The 16,559-nt window shown below is 41.0% G+C and overlaps 1 protein-coding gene across 5 annotated transcripts in view; it reads right to left on the reverse strand.

Annotated features, from left to right (window-relative positions):
• The window catches only part of NEDD4 (NEDD4 E3 ubiquitin protein ligase), a 121,709-nt gene that overhangs the window by 8,904 nt on the left and 96,246 nt on the right, over nt 1-16,559 (reverse strand). For all 5 annotated transcript variants that reach the window (XM_021693773.2, XM_021693772.2, XM_021693770.2 and 2 more), the window contains 10 exons: nt 13,427-13,492; nt 10,772-10,891; nt 8,495-8,695; nt 7,129-7,209; nt 6,641-6,695; nt 6,488-6,546; nt 5,395-5,460; nt 1,627-1,856; nt 765-886; nt 602-672 (listed from right to left, as the gene is read on the reverse strand). In XM_021693773.2, coding sequence (XP_021549448.1) covers nt 602-672; nt 765-886; nt 1,627-1,856; nt 5,395-5,460; nt 6,488-6,546; nt 6,641-6,695; nt 7,129-7,209; nt 8,495-8,695; nt 10,772-10,891; nt 13,427-13,492 — 1,071 coding nt within the window. The remainder of the gene's footprint in view (nt 1-601; nt 673-764; nt 887-1,626; nt 1,857-5,394; nt 5,461-6,487; nt 6,547-6,640; nt 6,696-7,128; nt 7,210-8,494; nt 8,696-10,771; nt 10,892-13,426; nt 13,493-16,559) is intronic.

Genomic DNA, 16,559 nt, shown 5'->3' on the forward strand with positions numbered 1-16,559 from the left:
AAAGAATTATACGGTCCACATTGATAATGTCACAAGGAAAGGAATAAAAAATGTACTTGGTCCCCAGGAAGAGAGCTTGGAATCCATGTGTACACACAGCGCATGAGGCTTTTCAGTTCACACAGCAAAGCTACCGTCAGGGATTTAATCCTTAGGTTTCCATTTCTTTGTAGTGGCCTAACCACAAGGCCTTGCCTTTGGACTGTTATTTTGAAAACATATCCACTCATCATAAAAGATCAAAATTCAAATGTTGTTAGTACATTGGAGCAATTAGGGAGAAGGGGATTCTTTGAAGTGCATCAAAAAAGAAGATGGATTGATGGACACATGGATGGACTGATGGATAGGTAGGTAATAAAGTAAGCATAGGGATAAAAAAACCAAGTACAGAATCTTGGTGGTGGATACATATATGTCCACTATAACATTTAAAAAATTTTTTATTATGTCTTAGGAAATTTTCATATTAGAATGTTGGGGGAAATGTTCATTGGAACATTATAATCTATTAATTTCTTCATCATCAAATTCTAACTTTAAAATATCCAGTTCCTTCTTAAATTATATGTTCTGTACATTATAAGTGAAAAAGACATACCACTGATTCCATATCATGAAGTGTTATTGGTTTGTGTAGCATCATCTTGTAAAACGGGCGGATGAAAAAACCTTTCAAAAAAATAAAACGTATTGAAAATGATTACCAAATGAAAGAAATAAGATCATTATACTTAAAAAAATGTTTTATGCTTAATACTAACCATCCAACAGTTTGCCATGATAAACTGCCATTCCAGCTACTCGGCCAATAAACTTGAAGTAAGAGAGGTGATCCTCATTACACAATCCGGAGTTTGGATTTATCTGTAGGGTATAATTATCCCTGTAAAGACAACCACATTTATATAAATTTTCCTCTCCACATTTCATATAAAAATTTTAATATAACAAAATTATAATTAGCTCCCTCTTTTTGGAGTTTTTACTTCTATTAGAACCACATGAGACCACTGGATTTAATGGTTTTAAAAACAGTCATTTCTGTCAAAAGGGGGAAACAACCCAAGTGTTCAACAACAGATGAATGGATATGCAAAATGGGGTGTCCTTTTACACCCCATTTCTCTCCTTACGGGAGAAAATTCTGACAGATGCTATGCCATGGATGAACTTGGAGGACATCACGCTAATGAAATAAGTCAGTTACGAAAGGAAAAACCCTGTAGGATTCTACTGATATGAGGTACCTAGCGTGGTCAGATTCACAGAGACACAAGGCAGAATGGCGACCACCAGGGAAGGCAGTTAGTGTTTCATGGGCTTCACCAGTTTCAGTTGACGGTGAACGAGTTCTGGAAATGGACGGTGGGGACAATGGCACAACAATGTGAATGTACTGAACACCACTGAACCACACGCTTAAAAAATGGCTACAATGGTAAGTTTTATGTTATGTATATTTTACTACCATTTTTTAAAAAGTTATTCCTGAAACAACATTAGTGACTGTCTCCTTTTCTGGCACGTTGTTAACACACAGTTTCCTTGCATCATGCAACTCTTTGTTACTTTCACAACAGTGACTTTTGTTTTTCTGTATACAGTCGTTGTAAAAGTACTTACGTAGCAGAATATTCAAACAACCCATAATAAGGGTTAAACATTTCCTTTGAGATCAGGAAGAACCATTCTCTGGCGACTCCTCCGTAATCCAACCCCTTTTCACCGTCAAACTCGATCCACAGCCGAGCCTTGAGGAAATCTGCTCTCTTGACACCCATAATTCTCCTGTACGAGTCCTCAAGGACAGTTGCACGGCGAAGTTTCATTTCAAATTTGTTTGGAATGTCATTCTGAAAACCCAGAGAAGAGAGACTTAGGGTTTAAATCAATTCAACACGATGGCAAATTTATTTCTTGTAAAGTTATAAAAACCGTTGTGCTCTACCCTGTGCCCAAGACCCTTTTTTGGGGAAAATGTGACTAGGGCTGTTGTCTAATATTTCCTCTATGGTATAAAAGAATTCATGCCTTTTCTCTAATCACATAATAATACAGACTTCTGATTTTTATACTGGAAGAAGCAGTTATCGATAGGGGCAATAATGCTCACATGAAGGCATTTCATGAACAGTCCATTCCATATTAAGTTCCAGTGAAGACCATCCTGTGGCCTACAGTCCAGCCAATGCCTGCTCTTTCTCGCCTGCCTGTTGGTTCTGCGGTTTTCCCGACCTCCACCTTTCCTCCTTGGAGCCCACCCTGCTGCACTCATTAATAGGCACTAACATTTAAAGACTGTACCAGGCAACTATTCCCAGCATTTTAACAGGTTAACTCATTTACTCCTCATAACAACGCAAGGAAGAAGGGACGAATATAATCTCCATTTTATGGGTGAAGAAACTGAAGACAAAAGTTAAGAAAGCCTGAGCTCTCGAGTCTCTGCCGTCTTGCTGATTTTTCTGTACATCCTTTGCTTATGTGACAAATGCAGATAACTATGCTTCTAGACAGACCTCATTGTAAATTTTATAAAAAGATGTCTGAATATTTTATTCTTGAGTGCTTTGTGTGCAATGTTCAAGTGGAAACCAGTAAGAGAAAATTCTGTCACTTCAAAAGAAGAAGAGAGGGTTACTTCTAAGAAAAAAAATACCAATTTCACTCAATATATTTAGGGAAAAGGGGAAGCCCCACAGAAACATAATAATATAAGCAGTTTTTATAAGCAATATAAGCAGTTTTCTCTGCTGCTTATGCAAATAAAAATAAAGGCAAGATCGGAGAAAACCAGTCTTAGACACTAGGCATCTTGTGCAGCCAAGCATTTACTGGGGCCTGCTCTGGGCCAGGCCCCATGCTAGGTAGCTATGGTAATGGGGATGGGAAGAAAAGGGAATAAAAATGTGGTATAAGGTATGATTCCTCCCTCAAGGAGTTTATAATCCAGTGTGTATAAGAGAAACAAATGTAAATGTTACTAATCCTGAGATTTACAAGAGTAAGAAAATTGCTAATAATAAAGATATAAGCAAATGTTCTGTGGGGCCTAAAAGATTGAGCTATTAATTGCAAATGAGATGATCCAGGAGGCTTTAAGAACAAGTCCTGACTTGAGGGAGAGGCAGGGAAGGACTGAGGAGCAGCTAAGGGAAGAGCCTGGGCGGGGGGGGCGGTGGGGGGCTACTGTATGTAACAGCAAGAGGGTGCAGGAGGGAGGGAGAAAGGGTTGTTGCAGTGACAGGAGAAGACAGAACAGTGGTCTGGGGCCAGAGTGGAGGGAGCGTGGATGCCAACTGGGAAGAGCTGCTGAGCGGAGGGGCAGGGTCAGGTTGTTCCTGGAGACTGACTAACGGGTGGCTTTAAGGAGAGACAAGAGGCACCTGGTCAGTTAAAGACCCTGTGAGAGAGGGATGGCGATGGAAGAGAGAGAGGCCAGGAGGAGTGACTTCCATGTTTGGGCTGAGTAGTGGACCAGGGCGTGGACTCTGGGGTCAGGAGCCCCATGTTCAGATCCCAGCGCCCCCCTGACATGGCTTTTCTAAGGCTTATTACCTCACCTGTAAATTGGGGACAATAATAGTCACCTCACGGAGCTGTTTTAGAACGTCAGGGGATAATGCATTTCGTGTGCTTCCTCCATGTCTGGCACATGGTGAGCTCAATAATGATTAGCCATCCTTACTCCTCACTAGTGAGATGTTATGGATAAGGCAGAGGAAAAGGTTAAAGACAACTTAAGCTTTTGTAGCAATGATTTTTAAACATTTTTATTTCTGTCTTGGTGTTCTGCTCTTTTGCTGTAATGAGACTAGATACAGATTTTTTTAAATCCTACTAGGGACTTTTTGATAAACTAAGGATGCAGGTTCGTAGCCTCTTCCCCATGCTCTTGAGTCTCTCCCTCTGGAGCAACTCCATGTTTCTTAACCTTTCTTTCATGTTTTTATCTCTTTATATACCTTCGTTGCATTTTGGGTAAATATCTCTCTTAATTATCAATATATGTCATTTTGGTCAAGAACATGGACTCTGGAGCTAGACCACTTGTCTTGCTTTGCCACTAATAACCCTGGGACTCGATCACATTACTTAATCTCTCTGTGCCTGAGTATCCTCACCTACAAAAGTGACAATGACAGTTCCTTCCTTACACTGCTAATATAGAGATTACATGAATACATATAACTTGCTAAGAAGAATGTCCAGTTTGCCCTGAGAGCTCAGTAACTATTACTGCTTTCATTGTGGCTTCTGTGTGTTATGACCTGCTTATGAAGGCTTTGTTCCATATCTCCTGCTGCCAGGAAGACATCAACAATTAGATATGATAGCATGTTTGTAAGTGTTCAGAATGGCAAATGGAGAAGCTAGTGAATTCTATTCCACCAGCATATTTTCATTAAGAGTGAAAATATTTACCAGACCAACAGATCAACAAAGTCTTAAAACCCCAAAGGATTTTAAGAAGTAGAAAACCAATTTCCAGAGCAATTTTAACACAAAGCTATTATTGAAGATGAGTTTTAAAAAGTTGCTGATAGTTTAGGCTTTTATTAAGGCACAAAATATTTGCACTAAAAAACTATTACATCTCGTTTTTTGTTAAATGTTGGATGAAAACATTCTTGGTAACAGACCCACCATCTTGAATCTTTGGAAAAGCAGGCTTCCGGCTTGGAACGCAAGAAAGTATAACCCAATATAGCCACCTAGTGGTAGTATTCCTAAACTGCAGGGAAAGGGGAAAAGTGGGAGCAAATTAGAAAGGCATTACAAAGTGGTCATCACCAACAGAAGAGAAATAGATGGGCAGATGATAAGTATAGTTCCAAATATTAAATTTGTGGTGATGGAAGAAAAAAACTATAGTGAACACATCTGATAAGCAGAAGGAGACAAACAATAGGACCACTGTTTCAATCACAGTTGTATTTTCAAATTAGGCAGAGATAAGTTGTACGAAGCGGTAGAGCATGAATAACTACCACTGGAAAACGAGTCCAAGCAGAAGAGGAATATAGAGAATCCTCCTACACAATCAGGGATGAGGCTGGGGGACAATCTGAGCTTGCTCGGATTCTACCAAGCCCAAGTTCCACAAACCCCACTAGGAAACCAGGTTAGAGCTCATTAAAAGCAAACTTTAATACTATTGTTCTATATATCATAAGATATCTTGAAAAATAAGGAAAGACACGACATAACTGTGGTCTCTAATGATATGTAACACGGAGTAGTAAAAAAAAAGCCACCTTTCCCTATAAGAAGCTATTCAAAGTTGTTAAAATATAGAATAAATTCTCTATTACGTTTTAAAAATGCATTTCCCACACTTTCAGTCTACATAACAATCATTCCTAAGAACTCAATGTAAATATAACTAACCTGCTTCTTCATCTTTCGTCGGAAGAACTCATACTTTCTTTTGTAATCCCTGGAGTAGGGCACTGCCTTGAGTTGAAAATTTTGGAAAAATGAAGAAGGTTTAGGCTGTTTTTATTCTGGAACAATTTTTAAAGTTCCCCTCTGGGTATTTTATGAACATAAGTTAAAGGCATTAAAAGAGAATACTTGGAAAGAAAAGTTTAATTTGAAGGAAAACAAATACAAAACTTTAAAATTTTTAATTTCTCTGTTTAAAATTAAATTGTATTCAGCAATTTCCATGGCTGTAATTTTCATCATGCAATATTCTTGAAATGCAAAAAGCCAGAAACAGGAAATTTCTTCCAAGGAGAGAAATATTAGAAATGAAAATTTCCATTTCTAAACACACTGTTAAAGTGATTTCTCCATTAAGGGAACAATTTGAAAAATGCACTTTTTCCTTGAACTCTGAGGAATTGCCTTTTTTACCCATTATTTTAAAATACTAAACATGGAGACTAAAGAGTAATTTAAAAGAACTGGATCTTCAATTTCACTTGTTCCTGTGAATTAGAAAACAAAATCTCAAAAACAAAATATGGAACAAGTAACTATATAAAGAAGAAAATGATTTTTCCTATCATTATTATATTATAACATTAAATATTATAATATTTATACTTAAATACGAGTATTTTATACACCAGCATTTACAGTAATTTCCACCAAAAAGTTCAAGCATGCTCCTGGAGTCGACTGGGTGCTGTCTACTTTATCACCTGGTACATTCTTGGCTCCTCTCTGATCTCCTGAGGATTGCCAACATTCTTTTTCAGGCAATGGCAAGTACCAGCCTGAGCCCAGCAGCCCACTGCCTTGGCATTTGACTATCTGGCTCACTAGTCTCCTAAGGCTATTGCAAGGGTAAGGACAATGAGTTTATACACTCTTTTCAAATTATTAAGACCTGGAGTGGGGGTGGTGGGAGAGTACAGAATTGCAGATGTGCTGTCCTCTCAAGGTCTGTAGGATTACGCCCTTGACCATTTGCCCTTGACAAGACAGGTGAGAGGCCACTGCCATCAGAGCATACGGATGCAAAGAGACTTACTGGTCCAGTTATTGCTACATTCTGCAACCGAGGATCTTCCCATTGTGTTCTTTTTATATCTGAAGAGGGAGAGAAATAAGGTGTTCTTGAGTCTCCTGCACAAAATTCAGTATTACAAAAAAATAATGTAATGAAAAATCATGTTGCACCTACTGTGATTTATGTAGAAGATTCTTCCATCTGTATGAGTTCTTTCTTCCCATCCTGGCTATAATGAAGAATGTATTTCAATTATTTTTGGAAAGGGTCTGAGATGTATACAGGGTAGGAAAATGGCATTTTGTTATACAGGTTATTTTCATATTCCATTCTTAGTAGAAGGCATTACACTTTATTTTTTTTTAAAGATTTTATTTATTTGACAGAGAGAGACACAGCGAGAGAGGGAACACAAGCAGGGGGAGTGGGAGAGGGAGAAGCAGGCTTCCCGCTGAGCAGGGAGCCTGATGCGGGGCTTGATCCCAGGACCCCGGGGTCATGACCCAAGCCGAAGGCAGACACTTAATGACTGAGCCACCTAGGCACCCCGGCATTACACTTTAATAACAACATAACTTAGAGTTGTTGAAGAACTACTGTATTCCAAAATAAAAAATGTTTGAGAGAGCCAAGTTAGATTGCTAGCAATTCTATAAACTTACAGGTAAAGGCCCCAGATCATTGGAAGAATCAAGTGATGTCTTTCCTCTAAGATGAGCTGGAATTTTCAGTCTTGGATCTTCCTTTTTTTTTGGTAGAGTAAATAAAGAAAACAACAACACACACACACAAATTTTAAAATCAAGAAAGTCAATCTGTTACTCTGTTTTTCTAACATCAATTGATATTTAAAATATTCTCTTTTAAAGTCTACTTTTATTCCATTTGCTTCATCTGTGAAATAGTAGTTTCTCTGTCTAAAACCCATCATTCCCAGGCTACAAGATTCAGTCCGCAGATCTCAGAGTAGGATCAGTTTTAACTCATCATCTGTTTCATAGAAGCCATTCAGAGAATTTTGCCCCACTCTTCAGGGATTGTGTCTCTACCTAGGGGCTATTCTCTCCATAAAAACTGCTGAATGAATGGACATGAAACTAGACCATGTGTTATTTCTGAGGCCTTGCACATGCTTTTTGGCACTTATCTGTAAAGGTGTTGATGTATTAATATTTTTTAAAGCTAGGGAGGTAAGCTCAAAAAGGTTACTAAAGCCAATTCAAATTGTTGAAAAAAAGAACAAAATTCAATTTGTTTGGATTCACTTATATACATTGTTTTAATATTATTTTAAGTAGTTTATTAAACTATTTTAGTTTTATTAAGGTACTTTGGTCTTTTATTTTATTTTATTTTAAAGATTTTATTTATTTATTTGAGAAAGAGAATGAGATAGAGCGAGCATGAGAGGGAAGAGGGTCAGAGGGAGAAGCAGACTCCCTGCCGAGCAGGGAGCCCGATGCGGGACTCGATCCCGGGACTCCAGGATCATGACCTGAGCCGAAGGCAGTCGCTTAACCAACTGAGCCACCCAGGCGCCCCGGTACTTTGGTCTTTTAAATAAATAAATAAATAAAAATCTAGTCATCTGTTGCTGATTTTCAGTAATTTTTCTATTAGTGGTGAACCAACTGCTAAAGAGCTTTAAGGCTTATCTTAAAAGAGAAATACTATTCTACCTAGCCACCCCCAAGGTTTTCTAGGTATTAAATGAGATACGGATTCAAAAGTACCTTGGAACTACAAAGCAACATATAAAAGGATTATTACAAATACCTTCCTAAGCGTTTATGCCTAGCGAGTTAAAAACGAAATAGGAAGTAAATGTATTTCCACAATCCCTAAAAATATTAAAAATAGGCATAAATATTTCTTGAGTAGAAATGATACTGTTAAGAACTCAGCATCTCTTTAAGTGAATACAAGGAAGTGTACGTTATATTAATGTACACTTAAAGAGTTACAGGGAACTATTCGTAAGAGTTAAGATCATTGTTCCAAATTCAAACCGGACAGTATGAAAGTTACCCAGGTAGTGGTTTTGGTGTTGTGGTCGATAAAGAAAGGTCTCCCATTGGGTGCGTGCCGGACTTCCCAGCCTTTAGGAAGGAATCCTTGCTCCGTTTCAGACGGCTGGGTCACCTGCTGCGCTGAATCACTCGTGGGGACGTGTGGTTGAGGGCACACCGAACTCTGGCCTGACCGCAGCTGACTGGTCTCGGCTGTGGCCTAGCACAGGAAGTAAGTCATGTCATGTTTTATAGAGAACACACAAATAGCTGTGGTTAAAAGGTAACTTAACCTGCAAACAGAATATATCCTTATAAATAGACCTAAACATGGCAGACTCATTTCTCTAACAGTGTTCCGTCAAACTTCGTTTTTAAAATAACTTATAATTCCTCAGCTAATTCTTGAGCGGTACGACACTTGCCAGCAGTCCAAGTCTGCTGCAGATGCACGTGACGGAGGCAACGAGGTCAGAGGGACCGTGCCCCAGCGCCAAGATCACCACGGTGCCAGTTCAAGGAGGCTGTCTCTGCTTGCCCCAAAGACGCACAGAATGTGCAATTCCCCACACGTAGAAGTGGCTGCCAATGCCGGGCAAACAAAATGCATGGCAAATATCCATTGCAGAATTGGATCATTGAAATGTAATGTATTCATTCGATGAAATATTAGGCAGTGGTTAAAAGAAACACACTGGGGGCGCCTGGGTGGCTCAGCTGGTTAAGCGGCTGCCTTCGGCTCGGGTCATGATCCCAGGGTGCTGGGATCGAGCCCCACATCAGGCTCCCTTCTTGGCGGAGAGTCTGCTTCTTCCTCTCCCTCTGTCTGCCGCTCTGCCTACTTGTGTTCTCTATCTCTCTGTCAAATAAATAAAATCTTTAAAAAAAAAGAAACACACTGGATCCATACATAAGACAACATGGATAGGATTTAAAAACAATGTTGAACAAAAAAAGATTTAGAATTATATGACATCTTTGCAAAATTTGAAACACAGGAACATAAACACTACTTTGCATCATTTTAGCTCTCTCTGTAAGTATATAAAAGAGCCTGGAAGAACTGTGTGAGGCCACTGCAAGAAGATGGAAGTCTGCAGCTCAGAAGAGGGCCCTCACCGGGACCCAAAATGCTGCCCTCTGAGCTCGGCCTCCCTGCCTCCAGAACTGTGAGAAATAAGTTTCTATTGTTTAAGCAAAAAAAAAAAAAAAAAAAAAAATGACTGGAAGAATACCCAAGAGGCTTAAGACGGTGCTTCTCTCTGGGTAGTGGGACCAAGGGCTTGGCTAAAGGGAATTGAGTTTTATCTGTACAATTTTATATATATATTTTTAAATTGTATGCCACTGCCTTTATACTTGTTTTGTTTTGTTTTAAGATTTTATTTATTTATTTGAGAGAGAATGAGAGAGAGAGAGAGAGCATGAGAGGGGGGAGGGTCAGAGGGAGAAGCAGACTCCCCGCTGAGCAGGGACCCCGATGCGGGACTCGATCCCGGGACTCCAGGATCATGACCTGAGCCGAAGGCAGTCGCTTAACCAACTGAGCCACCAAGGCGCCCACAATTTTATTTTTTAAATATTTTTTAAAGAGAGAGAGAGAGCATGAGTGGAGGGAGGGGCAGAGGGAGAAGCAGATTCCCCGAGTGGGGAGCCCGATGGGGGCGTGCTCCATCCCAGGACCCTGAGATCATGACCTGAGCTAAAGTTAGACACTTATCTGACTGAGCCACCCAGGCACCCCTGTAAGATTTTATTTTTAAAAATAAAATGCCTAGAAACAAATACGGTAATTTGTTAATGGTGGTAAATTTTGGGTGTTAAGAAGGTGTGTATTTGCTATATTGTTCTCTATACTTCTCCGTGTTAAAAAATTTCTCAGAGAAACGGTGATAAAATAAACTAAACATTTTCCTAAACACTTAGGAGGAAATGTCACGAAACGCACTTGCTGTTGCCAAGGACAAAGTGTCATCGTGGCAAATTTCTTTAACAGATCCTAATCACTAAGATTATCTTTTAGAGAAATAATGATTTTAACCATTCAAATAACGGAATTACCCAACGGACCAGATCATTTGCTCCATCCTTTTATTCCCAGTTGGACTTGTTTTACATGATAGCAAGTGGTAATCATGTATGTGAGAGATCCATAGGAAACGGGAGCACCAAGGTCAGCAATTAGAAGACGCTAGCGGCAACCAGTATATACCACAAAATGATGTACCAGCTTCCACAGGAGTATGATGGCATAAACTATGTAAGAAAACAAGTTAACAGGTAGATTGCACAGTACCTGTACCATGGGCTTCGTCCAGGTGGTAGTTCTGGAATTGTGATCTACGTAATACGATCTTCCTCTTTCATCTTGCTTTTCTTCCCAACCTGGGGGTAATCCAGATGAAGTAGGCAAAAACTACAGTGAAGAATAATAGGAAAACTGAGTATGACTATGAAACAATCCTTTTAAAAGGACCACTTACCTCCCTTTTTCACTGCCCTCTCTCTTTAAAATGAAGAGACTTTTAAATCATATTTTGAGGTGTATGAAATGAAGTGTACCACATTCCACTTAAGAAAAACCAGAACAGACCACAATGATGAGAGTGATACCAACATTAATAAAACATGACAGTAATAACCACCACACACTAAATGTTTTAACATAGATCATGTCATTGAACCTCCACACAAATCTTAATGAGATCATTGCTATTACTAGCCCGTTTTTATTTACAAGGAAACTGAAGCTTAGAAAATTGGGCTAATTGCCTAACAGATACATTGCTAATATGGAGCTGAGATCTGAGCCAGGTAGTCTAACTACAGAATTTATCACCCATATGTGCTCAGTCAAAAGTTACCCCTGCCGTCTTTCTGTAAGGGCTGGGGAGTTGCTACTTATGAGTTTATTACTAATGAATAAAGAGGTCTGGTTGTTCCCAGGTTTACTTAAAGTAGTCCAGGTTTGGTCTTCCTTTTGTCTTTTGAACCAGATTAGACTCCTCAAGGTTTGGCCTGTTTCCCCAATGTGTCTTATACATATAAACTATCACCACTGGTCTGTTTACCAGCTACACTGTCCCTAGACACACAGGGGTAGATGTATATTGCTGACAGATATGATTAGCTGTTCGTCTACAAAATAATGGAATTTAAAGTTGCCTGGCTTTACGAATGTCCAACAGCTGGTGAGTAGATAAATGAAATAGAGCAGATATGTCTACACAACAGAGTATCACGAACTACTGAGACATGCACCAGCATGGTCAAAACTCAAAAACATCATATGAAGTGAAATGGGCCAGATACATCAAACTACAACACTGTATGGTTCCACTTATATGAAACTTCTAGAAAAGGCAGCACTGTAGCTACAGAAGGAAGATGAGCGGTTACCTGGGGTTGAAAGTAGGTGCTGGGATTGAAGAAACTTTCTGGGGTGATGAAGGGTTCTTAGACTTGATTGTGGTAATGTTTGCACAACTGTACAAATTTATTAAAATTCATGTATTTGTACAAAATGAAGGGATTTTACCGTATGTAAATTATATCTCAAGAAAACTATTTTAAAAACCAATTCAATGTATTGAGAAGGAAAAGGTATGGAAATAGCTTTTCTAGTACATGTAAAAACTGAAGTGCGTGTATACACAGATGAATATAAATCATCTCTAGATTCTGCTGCTCATCTGGTGAGCTTCTTGGAGGAATGCCTGCGACATTTTCCTTGTATGAGGACATTACAGAGCACAGTGGGAGAAAACCACAGGTCTCTGCTTAAGCAGGCTCCAGCCTAACGGAGGAGGACAGGCAAGTGGCAATAGTGGGAGAAAGGATGGTGAGGGCCGTGTTTCTGTGGCATTTCCTCTATCGTAGACGGTCAACGCTGACTGGGCCAATGGCACAAGTGAGTTGCCCCCCCCCCCCCTTCGTCAGTACAGGATTGTGGCCCTCTCTTGGTGCAGCGCCACCTTTTTAGATGGATGAGCCACTCTTGGTTCAAGGAATTCTGAGCCTCTGCATCCCTGTGCTGGAATTTTCATAAAAGCAAAAACAATCCCCACTTTTCAAAATTAATGCATAGACTGCCATTCATAATTACAAATGGCGGAAAAAGGTGAGGAGGTATTCTACGTGTGGAAATGGCATGCACACAGAGCCAGAGGAGGGAGAGAGTCAGGAAGGGGGGCAGCCTGTTTGGAAGAAAAAGGAGGGACGGGGTGAAGGCAGCAGGAGGTTCCCGTGGGCGGATGAGGAGGATGGTAGGCTGAGGGGCTGGGAGCCTGGGAGTAAGACACAAGTGGGGGCTGCGTCAAGGAGAGATAAACTCAAAATAATGAGAGTTGGGTCAGGAAGAGGGGGGTGGAAGACCAAAAGGGAGTCAAGAGTCCAGGCATGAGGCTGTTAAGGTCTAAGCCCCAGTCAAGGCTGCGGCTGGAAATCCTACTGAGAAGGAGGCAGAAGGCCTCAGTGGATGTGGAGTCTGATGGGAAGAGAGAGCAAAACTCCATCCAGCCTGGCCACTGAGCTTGCCAACACCAGCCCACCCCTGCCCAAGTGACTGATGTGCCACTTCACGTATGGGGCAGACACTGCAGCTTGATGCCAGGGGCCAGCATCCAGAGCAGAGGCAGCTGGACAGCACAGTCTCGACCCAGAAGCTGCCTACAGACCACCTCCAGCCAGCCCAGCGCCTCAGCGCACAAGCCCACATGTCGTCCCCAGTCGCCGGGGCAGGGGCCTTGCTTTCTTAGCACGGGAGAGGTGGTCTCCCCCACCTACCGACCTCATTTCCCCCTCTCCTGAACCTCATCTCCAAGAACTGAGATTCTGTGCTGGATTGGCTCATTGCTAAGCAGTCCAATGTTCATACTCAGTATTCCAAAAAAAAAAAAAGTTCTTGAGTTTCCTATTTTTACTGACAATGAGGGGAGAGGATAAAACTCACCACAGGAAGTGTAGGCTGTTCCTCAAAAGTATAAGCTTGTAAGCTGCCTCTTCTGCTGGAATGATTCTTATTTAAAAAAAAAAAAAAGGTGACAATAGGTTTAGGTTTTTGATCTGTGTCTGAGGGGCAGATAGGGGGGGGGGGGGGGGGGGGGGGGGGTGTGATGGGGTGGAAGGGAGAGCCACCGTGGAGTGGCACTCAGCTGCTCTCCACAACCCCATGGGCCAGCGCCTCCCACCCTGTGGCTCGCTCTTCGGCCCTGGCTCCTAGGCAGCCTCCCGGACACTTTTTCTTGAATGTCTAGCGGAGACCCCTCATTGTGCCCCACACTCATTCGCTTTTCCCCGTCCACACCCACTCAACCCTGTTCCTTGTTTCGGGGGGCAGGGCTGGAGTCCAGCAGCGGCTGCCCTCAGGTATCAGTTCATCCCCAGACTCCCCTCCCATCCCTTACAGGCAGGGCAGTCACCAGATCTTACTGTTTCTTTCTCAGCTCTCAACTATATTCTCCTTGCACTTTAGTTCAAGTTGGGTTTTCTGTTTTTTGTTGTTTTTTTTTTTAAATTTCAAGTATTCATCATTTGTTGCCTTGCCTGTCACGGCAGCAACCTCCTCACAGATCTCCCTGCTTCAAGTCCGATTTCCTTAAAGCCGCCCTCCATGCTGCGCACTGTGGCCGGAGCACGCCCCACAGTGCAGACCCCGTCACATCGTTCTCGAGCACAGAGCCCTTCTGTGACCTCTCACAGTCACCAGCATGAAATCCATAGCACAGAATGTCGTGAGCTCCCAGACCAGGCTGCTCCTCATAGCTCCAGCCCTTCCCACCTCAACACCCACCCTCTGGACGTTCTAGATGACTCGTCCCCTCCGGAGCCCCCTATTCTTTCTTTGCCTGTGCTTTCATATGCAGGCTGTTGTCACTATCCAAATTTTTTGATGTTATTAAATAACAAAATCAAAAACTTATAACACACATATAAATTAAGTCAAAATATCTACTGTAGTATTGTTTACAAGAACAAAGAACTGCAAACAATCTAAAGTCTATCAGTAGGAGACTGGTGAGATATCTTAATGATTACTTGCACAAAAGAATGATGTTTGATGATTTTTCTTTGTTGGTTTTAAAAGAGGACATCTATATGTACTGAAATGGTCCAACATGTATGATACAACAAGTGAAAAGAGTTAAGTTACCAAAAAGATGATCTCAGGTTAAAAAAATTATGTACAATATATGTGTGTCATACATGTTTATAAATATATAGAAAATATTTAGGGGTGCCTGAGTGGCTCAGTCGTTAAGCATCTGCTTTCGGCTCAGGTCATGATCCCAGGGTCCTGGGATCGAGCCCTGCATCGGCCTCCCTGCTCTGTGGGAGGCCTGCTTCTCCCTCTCCTACTCCCCCTGCTTGTGTTCCCTCTCTCGCTGTGTCTCTATCAAATAAATAAATAAAATCTTAAAAAAAAAAAAATTTAGGACAATATATGCCAAACCATTAATAGCAACTGAGGGAGCATATGTTAGAAGTAAGACGGAAGATTGAATTTTTGTTTTATATACTTCAATACTGTTTGAATTTTTAACCATGACCATATAATACTTTAAAAATAATAAATTATTTTTTAAATTAATATACACATGGTATGAAATTCAAAAGGTACAGGGGCACCTGGGTGGCTCAGTTGGTTAAGCATCTGCCTTCTGCCCAGGTCTCAGGGTCCTGGGATCCAGCCTCACGTCGGGCTCCCTTCTTGGCGGGGAGCCTGCTTCTCCCTCTCCCTCTGTCTGACTACTCCCCTTGCTGTGCTCTCTCTCTCTCTTTCTCTCTCGCAAATAAATAAATAAAATCTTAAAAAGAAACACCAAAAAAGCAAAAAAAACCCAAGCAAACCCAAAAAAGCAAAAAAACCCCCCAAAACTCACTTCATTCTTTTCATAGCTGCATAGTATTTCATTGAATGCCATCTACCTCCCTGTTTAGTCCAAGTACGTCAGCTCTTATTCACACGTGTGTGTGGTGACAGGTGTGGTATAACTGAGGAGGAGAAAAGTAGCCTCAGACATGCAGGACTTGCTTGACTTTCATCAGTCGGATCAACACAAAATCAAGACCACTTTGTAATCATGCCTGAACACAGACAAAATGTGAACACTGTCCAAGTCACAAAATACCAAAGATCTCTCCATCCTGGCAAATCTGAGTGACTACTGCTTTTTTACGAATTACAGCTTTAGCCTCGCTATACATAAGATTTGAGACACACAATCACAGAATCATTCCTGCTTTTTTTTTTCTTTTAAGTGGGTCCACACCCAGCATGGAGCCCAATATGGGGCCTGAACTCACAACCCAGAGATCAAGACCTGAGATCAAGAGTCAGACGTTTAATTAACTGAGCCACCCAGGCACCCCACACTCTTGCTTCCTCACAGCATCCAGGGCAGAGCAAAGTCCTGCTTCCTTAAACCATCCTCAAAATCACCTAACATGAACCCAAATCCTCCAAGTCTTTTCTAATGTACTCTTTTTTTTTTTTTTTTAAAGATTTTATTTATTTATTTGACAGAGAAAGAGACAGCGAGAGAGGGAACACAAGCAGGGGGAGTGGGAGAAGGAGAAGCAGGCTTCCCGCCGAGCAGGAAGCCCAATGTGGGGTTCGATCCCAGGACCCCGGGACCATAACCTAAGCCGAAGGCAGACTCTTTAAAGACTGAGCCACCCAGGCGCCCCTTCTAACATACTCTTACTGAGACACTCAGGGTGTGTGTTCTCCTTGCTGAAATGAGTAATAAACCCAACATGTTTAATTACAGGTGTGTTCCTGAGGGTCTTTGGCTGGGAGGCACTGGTTTATGTAATGGCTATTTAGACTCCAATGACCATTTGGGTTATCCATGACTCTGCTCCATACTATTAGTGGAGATATTTGAAAAAATGACCATACCGTAAAGTCCTAAAGTCCCTAACACACTATTATATGCCATTTAAGACGTAATTTTTCTCATCACAAGAAAAAAATTTGTAGCTATGTGAGATAATAGATGTTAACTAGACTTCGTGTGGTAGTAATTTTGCTATTTTATATATATATATATATATATATATATATATATATATATATATAT

Source organism: Neomonachus schauinslandi, chromosome 9, assembly GCF_002201575.2.
Source record: "Neomonachus schauinslandi chromosome 9, ASM220157v2, whole genome shotgun sequence".
Lineage (NCBI taxonomy): Eukaryota > Metazoa > Chordata > Mammalia > Carnivora > Phocidae > Neomonachus > Neomonachus schauinslandi.